The 15,871-nt window shown below is 39.8% G+C and overlaps 1 protein-coding gene across 1 annotated transcript in view; it reads left to right on the top strand.

Moving 5' to 3' along the window:
* The window catches only part of LOC126252179 (solute carrier family 22 member 7-like), a gene marked incomplete at its 5' end in the record, with an annotated part of 157,856 nt that extends 148,031 nt beyond the window's left edge, over window positions 1-9,825 (top strand). The window contains one exon of the mRNA XM_049953049.1: window positions 9,542-9,825. Coding sequence (XP_049809006.1) covers window positions 9,542-9,730 — 189 coding nt within the window. The remainder of the gene's footprint in view (window positions 1-9,541) is intronic.
* Between the last annotated feature and the right edge of the window lie 6,046 nt (window positions 9,826-15,871).

The following is a 15,871-nucleotide window of genomic DNA, read 5'->3' as shown; positions in this document are numbered from 1 at the left end:
ATGCACTTTGGAAGCAAAATAATGTATGACGAACAAAGCAAGGATGACGTAAAACCGGGTCAGAACAAGCAAAGAGAGCATTGCCTTCCACACGGAGGCCACAGCTATCACATTTTAGCCTTAATTTGAGGAAGATATTTATGAGAATGGAAGTCAGCAGCGCATCACTCTAAAGTAGTGAAGCATCGACTGCAGGAAACCGGAGAATTGGGGAATGAAGCGTTTGAAATCTGGTACTGTAAAAAGGCGCTGAAAACTGGGCGGACTCATATGAAGAGAAACAAGGAGGCAATCCGAAGAATTGTTGAGGAACATAGGGAGAATATTGACAGGACGGAGGGACAGATTTTTACATGTGTTAACACATCAGGGAATAACTTCCACGGTATTGCAGGGAACTGCAAGAGGTTAGAACTGTAGGGGAAACTAGATATTGGAGAATATTAGATTGGAGTATGGTCAACAAGCAACTGAGGGTGTAGCATGCAAGTCATGAAACACAAGATCCTCTGCAAAAACAGAATCGCGACAGGAACAGCGTACGATGTTCCATCGTTTTGTGGAGTTATATGAAGCACAACTTGACGATATCGTCTTTGGGCAACCCAGGAGCACTAACGGTTTGTTGCACCATGAGAACCTTAAGTAAGGCTTATACTATTCGCTTTCATTGAAATATACTGGTAATCTAGTGTAATAAGAGATAATGAAAACCATAGCAAGTGAATTATTCGTACTAAGAACGTACAGTTTTTGCATTACAACCCGGTTGGCGGCAGGTCGCCGAAGAGCTTCAGTCAGCACCGATCGTGATAGGCAGAAATGACAATACGCTTTAATTCCGGCATCAGCATAGGCTGTGGCATTTGCTGGAGGAAGTCTTGTCCTCTCTTCGAGCTGTCCGGCGACGGCTTTACCCGTGCTCTACCGGTAAACCACGTGTCACCTAAATGCAGTAACTGGCACTCGCCACCACAATTAGCCTGAATTTTTATAGCACCTTTCGCTTGACTTCTGAAGTCATGAGTATAATCTGACACACCGGTAATAACAGTACCGTCCCAAAAAAATTTTTGCAATGGATTCCTTCGCCGACTCTCTGCACTGAACTCGAGATCCTCCAGAGCTTTCTGGGACCTGTTAGCTCGGAACCGATAGCGACTGCTGCAGAGGCGCTGCAATTCCTCGCCTTCTGCCGATAGCGTCAGCTACCGATCAACGCTCTGGATAGTATAAAACACTTGACTGTTTGGTATGGTAGGAGCTATTAGGGAATGGTAAGGTGCCGGGCTAACGTGAATTCATACGTCTTTAAAACAAATTTATTAACAACAATTCTTACTCAACTATTATGAGAAAACATTGTCTTTGAGCCCAAAGCAATTATAACATCAATTAAAAGTTGTAACTCAAGCTCGATAACTGTGATAAAAAGTTTAAAATGCCCGAGGCTATTTCAAAATGCATGTGGTAACCTTTAAATAAATTCATAACAACAAAGTGACACCTCGTCCGCGCAGTGGAGCCTGCTGTTTGTCTTCAGCCCAAGTAATGTAGATTATGACTGGTTACTACAATGCTACAGTTTTATACTTGACATGGCGAAACTGTGGCATGCAGCAGTTTAGTGTCACTCGCTTCTGAAGAAGACCAAATTATTTTGGCTACAATCTGGATAAAGTTTGGTTTCTATTTGCAACTGAGGCTGACGTGTTACCTGATCAAAACGCTTTTCTTTGTCGTCGTCATTGAGCTTGTGCACCAGCTCCAACTTGAACGGTTTCATAGACAGCATCTGTCGAAAGACTTTGCACACTGTCATTGGAGCCGTTTCAATTTAACGGATGCAGGACCCACTGATTTCTTTGGACTCCTTATGAATGTCTCTCGTTTGCGCTCCACATTCACATCACTCACACTCTCTTTGCCGGTCACAAGCAACCCGTCGTAAGGAATTTGTTGTGCCAGTGGTAAATGGCCTTCGTTGTTGGTGGCTTCTTGCCGTACTTGGTTCTAATTATCCGTTAACAGCTGTAGCGCACTTGTTTTTGTTGAACTCCAACATACAGAATCCTCGCTCCTCACCTTAACTCGCCATGTTTGCGACCAGCGCTATCGGCCAATTACCAAACTACGCTGTGGCGATATATATGAAAAAAAAAGCTTTCAAAGTTCAACTTAAAATTGACATGTGTATGATATCTGTAGAATGTTTGGTTCTTGTGCAATAAATTATTGAAAGTGCTCCTGTACACCCTGTATAATAAGGAATGAGGATCTGCAGCGCAAGCTGAACTCTCTCAGCGCTATTATACGAGCTTATGAACTGCCAGCTTACATGCCCGAGAGACAACCAGAAAGAGGCCTTACATCATGATAACGAGACGCGCCAACACAGAATTCTCGCCAGCAACGACCTTCTGGAAGCAGGAAGGTAATGAGCCTCGGGGAGGGCCAAGGAGGACTTCCTAACAGCCATGTCCCAGTCTCTACGCCTTTGGTGGCACAGCAGCGCAGGCCCTGTGAGTCCTGAATTGCACTTCAATACTCCAGGCCTAATCATCCTGACGAATGAGAGATCCAGCTTGGTTCTAATACCGAGTATAGTAGTGTGGTGTAGCGTTGTGTTGTGTAACGTAGTGTTGTAATAGTGTGGTCCAGAATTATAAATTACGAAATTTTTGATGTAGCAATGCTGCATTCTGTACTAGACCAGGAAAGTGTGCCTTCTGGTTTCAGTGCGTCAGATGGCCAAATGGTACTATGGAGACGAGTTTTAAAATTTTTATAGTTTTTGTTTAAATAAAGTTATTCTATGTAGGTTTTTCCCCCCTTAAATAGCATGATTCTTATTCACTGCTAATACATTTGTATTATGTTAAAATATTATTTGCTTTAGTCATGGAAATTCATGTCAAGGTTAGGACCCTTGTTTTATATAGATAGGGGACTAAAGAAATAGCAAATATATAAAGAACAATATTATTGTCAAATGGACCACATTTACGTCATGTGTTGAATCATACACAAGTGGAATATCAGCAATATCAGCGACATGTGACGATATTATGTTTAATAGACTAATATCGACGTCAGAGGGTAGTAAATCAAAATTTCTCATTCTAAGAAACAAATTGGATGCATGACTACTGAAGCAGAAACAAAAAAAATTAATGGTCAAATATGAGTTGTGTGCTTTCATATATTCTGATACTTGTTCATTGCATCTGTAGTTTTTCCCATCTTTTCTGATACCGACATAACGTACAAATTTCAGACTCGTGCCAGTGACCTTTCCTTAGATTGTATTCAGAGGCACTGTCCTCTTCTGTTAGTGATGTAACGTGGTATTCGTGAACCATAAGACTATGGGTACCCATGTGCAGTTGCCAGGAGACATACGACACGGATGATTAAAATTCCTCATTTGACTTGTGACACCTAGAGCTCAATTAAATCAACAACGATAGAAAGTCGAAAGACGCAGCTTTCGCACCAAAATTCAGAATAATTTTCAAAGAAGCTACCGTTTCAGGAACTAAGCACACAAGGCATTCCTACAGTAAACAGTGTCTCAATCTCCAGGTAGCCCTGCCCTCATCTTTCACGTTGCAAGGTGTTTTCCTCAGCTGCGATTATGGCATTGAGAGAGTGTTCACTGCGGCAATACCTTGTACGTATAATTGTAAAGTGATCACTTCCTGCAACGGTAGTTCCTTTTGGTGAAGAAGCTGTATCTTCTTACTTCCTTTCACTGCTACATTAACAGAGCTGCTAACGGTCTCAAATAAGTGATGAATCCTAACCGTCGGTGTCATACGCCTCCTCGAAACATCACAGGAGTACCCTTGGCCATCTGCTTCGGTATCAAGCAAAAGGGAAAAACTACACAAGCAATGAGGAAGCTTGGTAGTGTGCATTACCTATGGTATAAATGGAGATGAAGAACGTATGAGTGTACACAATTTACTTCAGTTTGGTTTCTGCTTCAGCAGCCGTACATTCGTTTTTTTTCCTCTTGAAATTCACTATTTGATATATAGGGTTTTCAAAAAGAATAAACATATTCAGATATTCACGCACTTGGCGACTCCAGTGAGGGGGTGCCCCGTCTCGTTGAAAAATGAATTTGACTTCGTGCAAACTCGGAAATAACCAGTTTTGTAACTTAGCGAGATACTGCTGACCGTTAACCGGGTTTCCATCAGAGAAAAATGGGCCGTAAACAGGTGATCGGGATATCGCACAAAACACATTAACCTGATTTTGAAGGACTACGTAGGAATGCAGATTGAATTCGTGCAACATTTTCTTCAGGAACACGAGGCCGGCCAGACTATTTCCTTTACATACAAACCCTGTATCTAGGAACTGTCGATACCAGCTCCGAATGTTGCACCCATTCGGAGGATCAATTTGGTATCTCCACCTGAAACGTCCTTGCACTGTAATCATGGAATTGCACTTCGCAAACTCGAGAACACAACATGATTTCTCCTGCCGAGTATCCATTTAAAACATATGACGGTTACCAAGCAAAACAGAAGACAACTGACATCTAGCGGCTATTAATATAAATTAGACAAAGTATTCGTTTCCCCAATAGCCGAGCTGAGGTGCATCGATCGATAGTTTGGACAAAATAATACATTTTAGTCTGTACATACTTTTTGAAACACACTGTGACATGGTTGTACTTGTCTATTATCCCTAATATCTCCACGTTTTCGTCTTATACTTGATAATTTAAGCGTGTTTGACGCAAGACCGGACGTAGAAACAGTCCACTTGGAGTCAGCGGTCCGTATATGTCACTGTTCACTGACCTTTTGTACAAGTTCGTATTGTTCATATTTTCAGCTTTGACAAAATAAACATTTGCCATTTGCCATCTCTACACACGGCTGGCTGGAGCAGGCTGTAGTTAGCAGTAAGGACGTTGTGAGCTCTCCAAGAAGTTCTTCATATTGCTACTTCATCTGAGACTTGGAAATACGGCTAACGATGTCTGGCAAGTCGGGGTCGTTTATTCTCTTTCGGTCTTGTAGCTGAGTGACCGTGCTAGACTCTCGCTATTTTCTCTTTTCATAATGACGACGTAATACGAGTAGTCATTCCGCTTATATAACACCGAGATCATCATTAAATTTTTAGATATTACGAATGTCATACCAAGACAGTTTCAACTAGTTGTGTTTTTCATGATGTGAAATGTCAACATTAACTATCACCAGACCAATGTCAGAGTGCGAAACGATGTAGTATCATATTTGCTACACGACGCCACGCTCGTCTTGTGCGTTTGCTGTTTCAGCTCTCGGCAGACTACCGGTGTGTACAGCCTGAGTGGTTTTTTTTTTTGTTCTACCATACAAAGTGTCTGAATGGAATTCAGTAACAAAACGCTAAGAGAACCTTTGCATTTCACCAACTGGGGGGTCAGACGTTTTCATCAATTTTAATATTTAATCGTAAACCTTCCGCTGTAAAACAAGAAACTTTATTAAAATTAGTTGTGGTTTTAGTATTGTTGTTGTCAATTGTTCATTCGCAACAGCTTTTCAGTTGCTGTTTGGTCCCTATACACATGAGCAGTTAATCTGGAAGAGTGGAATGTTGGGTGTTTTTCTATGCAGATTACGCACATTTATACTGGTGCCTCATTTCCAGGGCAGTAAAATAATCCCAGAGGAAGAGATGTCTCGTCCGGTGACGAACTCTACATCAATTTGCGCTAATTTTACGTGACGACGGATAAATTTTCGACGTCGTATATTGATCAATAGTCTAATAAGTAATTTCAACGCAGCAAAATATATACTTACGAATTTGTGACCAAGACCAGGTTTACCATTGGCTGTCCTCCTGGCAATATTGCTACAGCTGTAAATGATGGACTTTGTTCTGATGCTGTTAGAATGTTTCCGTATCTACGAAAACTAACAGGGAAATTTTAGGCGCGTGTTTCACTTGTTACTTTCGAATTCGGGTCCAGTTCGTAAGTCTTCGGACAACCTCATCCAATAAGACGTAGGACCAGGAATCCCGTCAACTTTACGAATAATAATGTCGTGCGACTGGGGCCTCCCGTCGGGTAGACTGTTCGCCGGGTGCAAGTCTTTCGGTCTGATGCCACTTCGGTGAATTGCGCGTCGACGGGGATGAAGTGATGATGATTAGGACAGCACAACACCCAGTCCCTGAGCGGAGAAAATCTCCGACCCAGCGGGGAATCAAACCCGGGCCCTTAGGATTGACATTCTGTCGCGCTGATCACTCAGCTATCGGGGACGGACACTAGGCGAATACCAAGCAACAACACACAGTTAAAACGCTGTAAATATTCAAAAGAAACGTCAGTGACACGGACTTGGATCTATTCATCATTTAGGGACAAAAGAAAGCAGCCTAGTTAGTAGAGATTTATGGCTAAAAATGTATGAAGGTGCACATTTGAAAACTACCTATTTATACAGTTTCTTGTCCGTGCTAATGAGTATAATTTTCAGTTTCTCGTCTTCAGAACACTGAAATGAACTGCTTACTGCGTAGCATCGAATAATTAGTGGGCTGTACTAACAAAATGTCAGGTTGGTTTTTTCCAGAAAGACTTCTCAACAGGAAATGCTATATATGGTTTCGCAGTTCAAATATTAAATGCTCTGTATAACCGATCATAAATTGCGTTAAAGATATTACTCATTAATGGTATCGACGAGATGTCAAATAGTAATCTTTGTTCCTTTTCTGTGGATGAAGATGCTTCTGTGCAAGTATCTTTGCAACAAAAGCTTAAATCCTTTCACAAACATTTTCCAAGCGATCGTTTGACAGTAAATAATGGGCTCCATTAATTCTCGAAATTATTTATAACCCGAATAAATAATGTAACGATATCAATTGGAAATAAACTCAGCCTGGTTCTGTTGGGTTGAAGGCTATCAGCCGTTTCCAGGACGTTTATTTATAGTTATACCCGTGACGTCGTATACATCGGATTTGTTTTTTTCTTATATAGCTTTATGTGACTAACATACGCTCACCGGTAATTACACACTCTTAAAGTGATATGGTAAATTGCGAGGAATAATTTGTACTCTGCCTGCACCACACCCGTCAAAGTTTCGCCTTCTTTGATGTTATGTGGGAGGGAAGTGACTTTCATCTTCGGTTAGTGAATGGTTCTGAGTGGTGAGTTAATGGATGACTTTCTCCATTACAGTTATGTCACAGCTCGCTTTCGCCAGCAGTTTCCACAGAGCGAGCTAATGCCTGACATTTTGGAGGTGCAGCAGATCCGCCTCACGATCTTCATTGCATTCTTGAGATCGCAGAGTCCACAGTTTCTTAGCCGTGGTGATGCATTCAAAAATCCCAACCGGTTTCAAGGCAACGTTGTTAGCTACTTATATACAAAGCGAAACTATGAAATCCGTATGTAGAAATATATTTTGTCACTGTTGTATTTATCCGAAAATGCCTCTGTCCCCGAGATAAAGAATCTGTCGTAGAAAAGAAATCAAATGTAACTATAACCTAGCGAAAGAAGAAAGCAATGTCGTTATGTTTCTAATACACTAAGCGAAATTAATAAGTCTATATGTCCTAGCAAAGTAAATTGGCTGTTCATTCATAGTCATAAAGGCAAGAATGGGGCGCTTAATTCTGTCACTGTCGTAAACTTCCGAAAATAAATCTGTCACCGAGTGAGAAAAAGCTACCAGCGCCATCTGTTGGCTGTTTGGCGTCCTATTAAACTAATGGCGCTATCTATCAGCTCTTTAATGTTCTCCACAAGGATTAAACGTTTGAACGACCAAGCTGAGAGGAGTATTTTAGATAAAACTTCGAACTAAGATACCTTTTCTCCATGATCCAATTTTTTTTTGTTTTTGAATTAGTGTTTTCAGGAAGATAAACAGATACAATTGATTTACGCATATTTTTACATCTCAGTGCCTTTCTTCTCCTTGATCCAACTTTGATGGAATAAGACCTATACGTTGCCCAAAGCTACACTCAAGTTACCTATAAATATCCCATGAAGCTTCCTCTACCAGTTTTGGGATTAACGTGTTCAAATAGACAGACACAAATGTCGGTTTTTACAGTTTTATAATTTGTCTGGATATAGCAAGTGTATGTCTAAAGATAATAAAAAAAATTTTCAATGTACGGTACCTAACTACAGTTCAGTTTTTGCTATTTCTCTACAGTTATTGTAAATGTCAGAATGAACGTGTGCACTATACGATTTTATATTTTCGTTGCTAATCTTAGTAGGTATTTCGCAGGAGCATGGCATGATAGGCACGTTTTCTATTTGTACGTTTCACATATCCTGAATATGAATTATACTGGAATATTATCAGTGACACTACGCCACAAATAATCCTCTCGTAGCTACAGTTCAACGTCATTTAACTGTTGCGTACGTTGTGTAGTATAGCACAGAATATTATCTTTAGATACTCTATAGCCAAAAATTCAATAAATTTGACTTCGACATATTGAATAACTACGTAAATTTTCGGAATATCTTCCTGAAACCGCAAACATTTCTCATGTGATTTAGAGATACGTGTATAAATATCAAGTTTCAAACATGTGTGTCATTCATTGAGACAGTAGGTAAAAAGTAAATATAGCAATATATCTGAGTGACCAAGAATGGTTCGTATTAATCTCAGAATATTTATTGAGAGACCGCCAACGGCCTTGCGGCAGTTGCAACACCCATTCCGTTCAGATCACTGAAGTCAAGCTCTGTGGGGCTTGTCTAGCAGTTGGATGGGTGACCGTCCGGTCCGTCGAGCGCTGTTGACAAGCGGCGTACACGGAGCCCTTGCGAGGCCAAATTAGGAGCTACCTGATGAGGAAGCAGAGGCTCCGGTCACGGAAACTGACAACTGCCGGGAGAGCTGTGTGCTGACCACATGCCCTTCCGCATTCGCATCGACTAACGACGGCGGTGACACGGCGGTCGGTCGGTACCATTGGGTGGTCGTCAAGGTCTGTTCGTACCAAGTTTACTTTTATGTAGTGAGAGGTCAAGATTACTCCACAGAATTTCTAAAACAATTTGTATGACCATAAAGCTTATCTCTTTTGCATTTCTTGAAGTCAAGATCAAAAACTTATTGTGAGAGGATTTAAAAACCACACCTGTGCAGTGACATAACCCGGTATGTTACCTTTGGGAAGACAAGTGACAAGTTTCAAGTCATGGTCAGACACTCGTCCTTAGTCGGTCGAAAAGTTTGTAACTGTTTACATTGCCCTGTAGAGTGAAAGATAAGTTGCAGAATTTCAGTATTGTCACTTTTTAATATAGAAAAACCGTAAAGACAGTTAAAATAAGAGCACAGTGCTGTAGACATTCGTGACAGAACTGAAAATTAATGTAACGAAATTGGAAATGTTTCAGAGTCTGATCTTGTTCAAGTAAACCAAGTTTTTTTTCCTGTTTCTCTCCATGTTATGGGTATTGTCTTGACTCGCAACTATGATTTGCTTCGCTAACGCTCTTTCTCTATTTCAGAGTGACAGACGGACGCCCTACGCCATTCTCGCAGCTCTAAACTTGGGGACAGCGGTTGCAGTATCATTTCTTCCAGAATCTGCTTTGCAGAGGTTACCAGAATCATTACAGGACGCTGCCGTCTTCGGCAAAGACCAGAAGTACTGGAGCTGGAAGCCAAAGCCAGCTCCACAGTACGCCATGGCGTAAAACCATTTAGGGAGGTCGTTAAACGATTCTGTCGTTTACGTACTTTTTCTGTATAAAAGTGCAGATTTGTACCCTGTTTGTTAGCATAGCTGAAGACTACGCCAACATAATGGAAGAATGTGAGATGACAGTTGTCTATAGGTCTACATGATCATTAAATACGTCGCGAAATATTTCTTGACAGCGCACATGCTTCATAATTTCATATAATAAGTGATATCGAGTAAAATGATTACAAGTTTTAGCAAATAAATGGTATCAGTCAAGAGCAGTTTCAAGCGAGAATATTGCCACAGTTTGCAAAATTTAGAATAGCTCAGAATGTCACCGGTGTTCTGAAATGCAGAACCACGTGTTGTCTTAGGAAGTAAATTTTATTGATCATGAATGGGAGGAACCAAAATGATACAATGCATCTATTGAAACGATTTCATTCAAGATTATTGGTGAATATGTCACATAATATACGATTACGAAGGAATATCGTTCATTATTTACTGTCATTCATTTGAGTTCCAATGTCTCTTTCCTCAAGTGCTATTTTAAAATTCCCTGCCAGACATATTTAGTCTACACAACACTTTAACATTGAAGACATGATACGGGTGCTCCAGGTTTTGTGTCTCCTTATTTCGGTGATTATTGTGTATTTATTCATTTACACGAATTGACCAATTAAGGACCGCGTTACAAATTCTATTACATGTCCACTTTTTTCTCTCTCTTCTCTCTGGTTGCTCTTCTGCCATTTTTTCCAGATGCGCAGCTGGTAGTTTCCTGTTGGTCTTTGGTTTTGGAGCGTCCTGAAAAACCTCGAATTCAGTTGTTGCCGTTCTGTTCTTGTCCCCATTCATTGCGTCGATTTCTGTAAGTCCTAGCTCACCGAGGGCTTTCTTTATCCCTTGCAAGCAGAAGTTGGCTGTTTTCTTCTGTTGAATAATATTGAACATTTTCTTCGTTAAACTGCCATCATCCATTCTCACCAGATGACCAAAGAACATCAGACTTCTCTTTCTCATTTCCGTTGAGAGTGGTTTAATAGATTTGCTTCTCATGGCTCATCTTTACTCATTTTTCTCAAATTTTTTGTGTTCACCAAGACTCTTCCTCATAATTACTCTTACCTTCTTCTTGAGCTCATATATTAGTCCTTTGTTTTTGAGGGAGAGTTTTTCTGCTGCATATTGAACTTATGTTCTCGTCACTGTATTCTAGTGTAATAACTATGCATTTCGAGACAGGCATTTTTGGTAATACAGCTTCTGTGTTAAAATGTGTGTCCTCTTAAGTTAAGCTACTCGAAGTTTGACACCTTTTTCTATGCCAGTATCGGTTATTGTTTCTTCCAAATATTTAAAGTATTTGACCCTTTCGATATATCCAGTATTTGTGTGCAATTTTTTGATTTCCTTATATTTGTTAGACATAAAATTAGTTTTCTCTTGTGAAATCTGTAAACCTAATTTGGCTGCATGCTTTGCTAAGATTTCTATTTGATTAATTGCGTCTGCTATATCTATGGAACGGTGAGCAATATCATCTGCAAAAGCTAGTGCACTTATGGTAAGACCTTTAACTGATCCTCCAAAAGAAATTCCCTTTACTTCTTGTTGTGTGTATTCTTCCAATGTCTCCCTCATAATCTTTTCCAAAGTGATGGTGAATAGAATTGTGGAGAGTCCATCCCCTTGTCTCATACCCGTTTGGATTTTAAAAGGTTCAGAAATCTTGCCTCGAAATTTGAAATTGGACTTGGTATCTGTCAGTGTTTGCTTTACTACCTCTATAGTTTTTCTGCCTACACCAAATTCCTCCAGAGTTCTAATGAGGCTGTCTATGGAGTCATACGCTTTACTAAAATAAATAAACATCGTAACATGTGGTTGACCAACACGTGTTCTGATTATGTTTTTAAGGTTAATAATTTGCTCCAAACAGATCCTCCCTTTTCTAAATCCACCTTGGTATTCTCCTATATGTGCATCGATAACTGGTTTAATATTATTTAGTATTATCTTGCAAAGGACCTTGCATGGAACAGATAGAAGGAAAATCCCCCTGTAATTGTTCACACCTGATCTGTCACCCTTTTTGTGATGCGGGTGTATAAGTGACGTCCTCCAATCTTCTGGGATCTTCTCGGTTCTCCAAATTTCCTTAATCATTGTACCGAGGTGTAAAGCTACCTTTTCCTCGCCTAGTTTCAAAAGTCCAGTGGTGATTCCATCTTCACCAGAACAATTGTTTTTGAGGGATTTTATAGCTTGCCGGTCTTCATTTAGAGTTGATGGATGTGATTCTACAGTGATCTTTTCTGGAGTTTTGAATTCCGGTTTCTCTGGAGATGCTTTACAGTTGAGAACGTCTCCAAAGTAGAATGCTAAAGTGTTGCAGTTTTCTTGGTCATTTGTACCTAATTTCCCTGATGTCACGAAAATTTTAACTGAGTGATTTGTAACCTTTCAGGTGTCTTTTAAAAGATTCGTAATAATATCTGGATTGGTTTTGAGTGAAGTACACCTGTATTTGTTGAAGGGAGAGTCTTCAATACCGTCTCTTTTCGTTTCTGATTGTGTAGGAGGCTATTTTTCCACCTTCTCTGAAGCTTTTCAGGTTGTTTGGTCTCGGAATCGATTAAAATTTTTCTCAAAGCTTTTGTCTGTCTTTCCAAAGATTCATTGCACTTTTCAATGTACCAAATTTTCTTCTGTTTAGTTATTGTTGGAAGAGATTCTTCTGCAGCTTTCATTACTTGAGATTTCATTTCGTCCCATCCCTCACCTTGCAATTTCGATTTAAAGTAATTTTGACTATCTGCCTCAAAAGTCCTGATTTCAAAATGCTTTCTCATAGGTTTATTATTATTTGTTCCTGAATTTGGGATGAATTTAATTTAAGACTTAACAACATAGTAATCTGTATGTATTTTAGTCTTTTCTGTACCTTAATATCTTGAATTGTGTTAAATTCTCTTCTATAATTGGCTATGTGGTCAATTTTGCAATCTCCAAGGAGTTGATTTGGTGCTTTCCATTCATCTTCTTGGAATGTTTCTTGAAGTGTGCAGTTATAATTTTGAGGTTGAAGATTTGAAGGAGGTCCACAAGTCTTAATCCGTTCTAGTTTGCCCCTTATGCGCTGGGTCTCCTCCAGTGACGTTTTTGTATTACTTCTCCTTGCCGAGCTATGCACAAATCCTCAAGCAGAATAATATTTTCCTTTCGAATCTTCTGAATCGTGTGGTCTAGTTCTTCCCAGAAAGTCCGTACTTTTTTTCGGATTTTTTTACTGTCAATATTTGTTGAAGCATGAGCATTCACTATCGTATACATTTTGTTTTTACATTTGATCTTCAATGTCGAGAGCCTGTTGGACGTAGAACTGGAGTTTGTAACGGACTCCGTTATATGTCTTCTAACAATAAAGGTTGTACCTAATTGCGGATCATTTCCAAAGATATACTCTGCTGGTTGTCCTTTAAAAATTCGGTAACTGCCCGTTTGAAAATAATTTTCTTGTAGTGCCAGAATTTGGATATTGTGGTGTTCCAGTGCTTGAGTCAGTTCCTGATGCTTTCCTGTTTTGATCAGTCGGTTAATGTTCAGTGTTCATATATTGTATTTCTTCTTGAATGTGAGTTTTTATGGTTCTTTCGATAAAACAAGAGCGGAATATGCAGACTCCCCAGAGTCCGGAATGCCTGCTTGCGACTTGAGGTCGAGACAACTTACTCCCTGGGGTAATTTGTTTTCTTTTTCCACTCATAATCCACAAAATTTGTAAGGTTGGAGTGATGGAGCTTTCCAAAGACTGCTCGAGATATAACTGGAGTTTTAATCCATGTGGTTTGTGTTTGGTTCGCGACAGCTATTTTATTTGACTCAAGTCCGTTGGCAAACCAGTGAGGACCCCCCCCCCCCACCCCCCGCCACCCCTATCCTCCACCTGGGGACGCGTCACGCCGAAGTAGCATCTCTCCGCCTGTTACGACGGCGTTAACAGCTTCGTGGGATTTCGGTGTTTATATTCACTGAAAAACTTCTGTACACCACAGGGTAGTCAGACACGGAACACATTCTTACGCAGGTAGGTAGGAGTAACAACATCGAACTTGTGTTTTCGTTTGGAATTATCGCGGCAGTCGTCTTAACCGAAAAAAGGAAAAAACTAGTAAATCGCAATGTTTGGGTAGTATGTTTCTCTCGAGCAATATTGTATCCAATGTTGCACCACCCCTGATCATACATTTGCAAGAGATTAATTTGTTCGTAAAATCTCTACCTATTCCCGAAATTACTGTGATTGGTATTGTAAATGATCAGGAGAACGCCATTTTAGTGTACTGTACATTAGTGAGACTAGACCAAGAGTTGATGTCTGTGACTACTGTCCTACAGCGCGACTGACAACTTCGTCATCAGCCAATAATTACCTTCATGCAAAGCCGTAGTTCTTTAAGCTGCCTGTAAGAGATAATCACCAGATACATGTAATTGAATGTCCAGCCCAATCTTTGTCGATGTTGAATGATATTTTGAAACTAGCACATTGACCTGCACATGAGTTAACTATAACTCACAGGAAGTGTTCTCTTCGGGCCACGAGAAGTAAATACAACTCAAGGTAATTTTTCCACTTAAAGCTCCATGGTGCAGTTGTAACTCACAGGAGCATGCTGGGACTCGGTGATATAGTAGGTTATGGCCCCAGTAACAAATCATGTTCGTGGCCTACGGTTTTTCAAGAGCTCAAGAGTAGTTATTGACATTTGAATTCGTGAGTTATATTCACAAGGCTCATTCGTATTGGACTTTTCTTCTTTTCATTATTTATTTATTATTTAGTTTGACATATTACTTACCCTGTAGATTGCAAATCACATACAGTTTTATTTACATTCTTCAACAAAAATTGCAACAACAAAAACTGAAAAAATTGGGTCAATCCACTTTGTTTCTCTGACACCTGCATGCACTGTGATTCATGAAAAAACACTATGCAAAAATATGAGTCACAATTCTTACATTTCCATGCAGTTTGCTTGCATTTCTTGACAGCTTGCTCTCGTCCAAATTCATTCTTAATTTTTTCACAGCACACTGAACACGCACGTCTAGCTGCTCCCATTTACACAAGTGCACAATCTGCAGGTAACGCGATGGCTTTGGTGAGAGATGTCTCAGGCTCATAGGTATCTTCTGTATTGAGTAGTCCCTAAGTCACTTCCTCTTTGAATTCGATGATAGAGATCTTCTTGTTGATGTATCGGCAAATCACATGAGCGTTTTCCAGTACTGAACCTGTCAACAGTTCAACTGCAAGCTTCCTGTACCATTTCACACTCCGCCTTAGACAATACGAGTAAGACTTCATTTGATTAGAAAGATCTATAATAGACATTGTAATCAATTATCCTTGCTGGTTTTCTCTTTGTGACCTTCCTGGTTTGAACTTCTGCTTCTTCTCCATGAGACGTACTCAGCATCAGAACATCCCTCTTATCTTTCCATTTCAGGATTATTACACCTGTGGTACTTTTCTTTCCTTTGTGTTCCCCTTCTGTTTTGCCTGTAGAACATCTTCATGATTCAGTTTTCTGATTGATCTTAGAGTACTAACTAAATGTGTTGATTGATCAAGAAGCTGGTGTGCTACATGAACACTTACGTAAAAACTCCAATCTTAAGGCTCATAACAACAGAAGTCGCAAGAGAAACACAAGGATTCGCATTCTTCCCAGAGTAAACTTTCATATTCCAGGTGTAGCCACCCTTTAGACTAAGTTTGAAAAATTTAATTCCGAAATTATGGCGCTTATTCTTTTTTTACTGAATGAAACAATCTTCCTCGAAATGGTAGAAGTGATTCGTCAATGCACACTTCTTTCTCCGGCACAACTGCACTTTAAAATCTCTCCAGTAATTTATCAATAACAGTTAGAATTTTGAATAAGAGGTTTCCCAGTGGGCACTGGTTGTTATCGGAAAAATACCACATACGTAAAAGAAGTTCAAAACGATTGTATGACATAACATTTTTTACACTGCTGTGATACAGCATATTTCATGACACATAATTTGGAATCCTTGGTTTCACATTTAGTTACATCCATAACAAAAATACTAAAATTTGTTGAATTTC

The sequence above is a fragment of the Schistocerca nitens genome, chromosome 4, assembly GCF_023898315.1.
Source record: "Schistocerca nitens isolate TAMUIC-IGC-003100 chromosome 4, iqSchNite1.1, whole genome shotgun sequence".
In the NCBI taxonomy this organism is placed as follows: Eukaryota; Metazoa; Arthropoda; class Insecta; order Orthoptera; family Acrididae; genus Schistocerca; species Schistocerca nitens.
The sequence above is the reverse complement of the archived record's forward strand: the minus strand, read 5'-3'. Positions and strand labels throughout refer to the sequence as shown.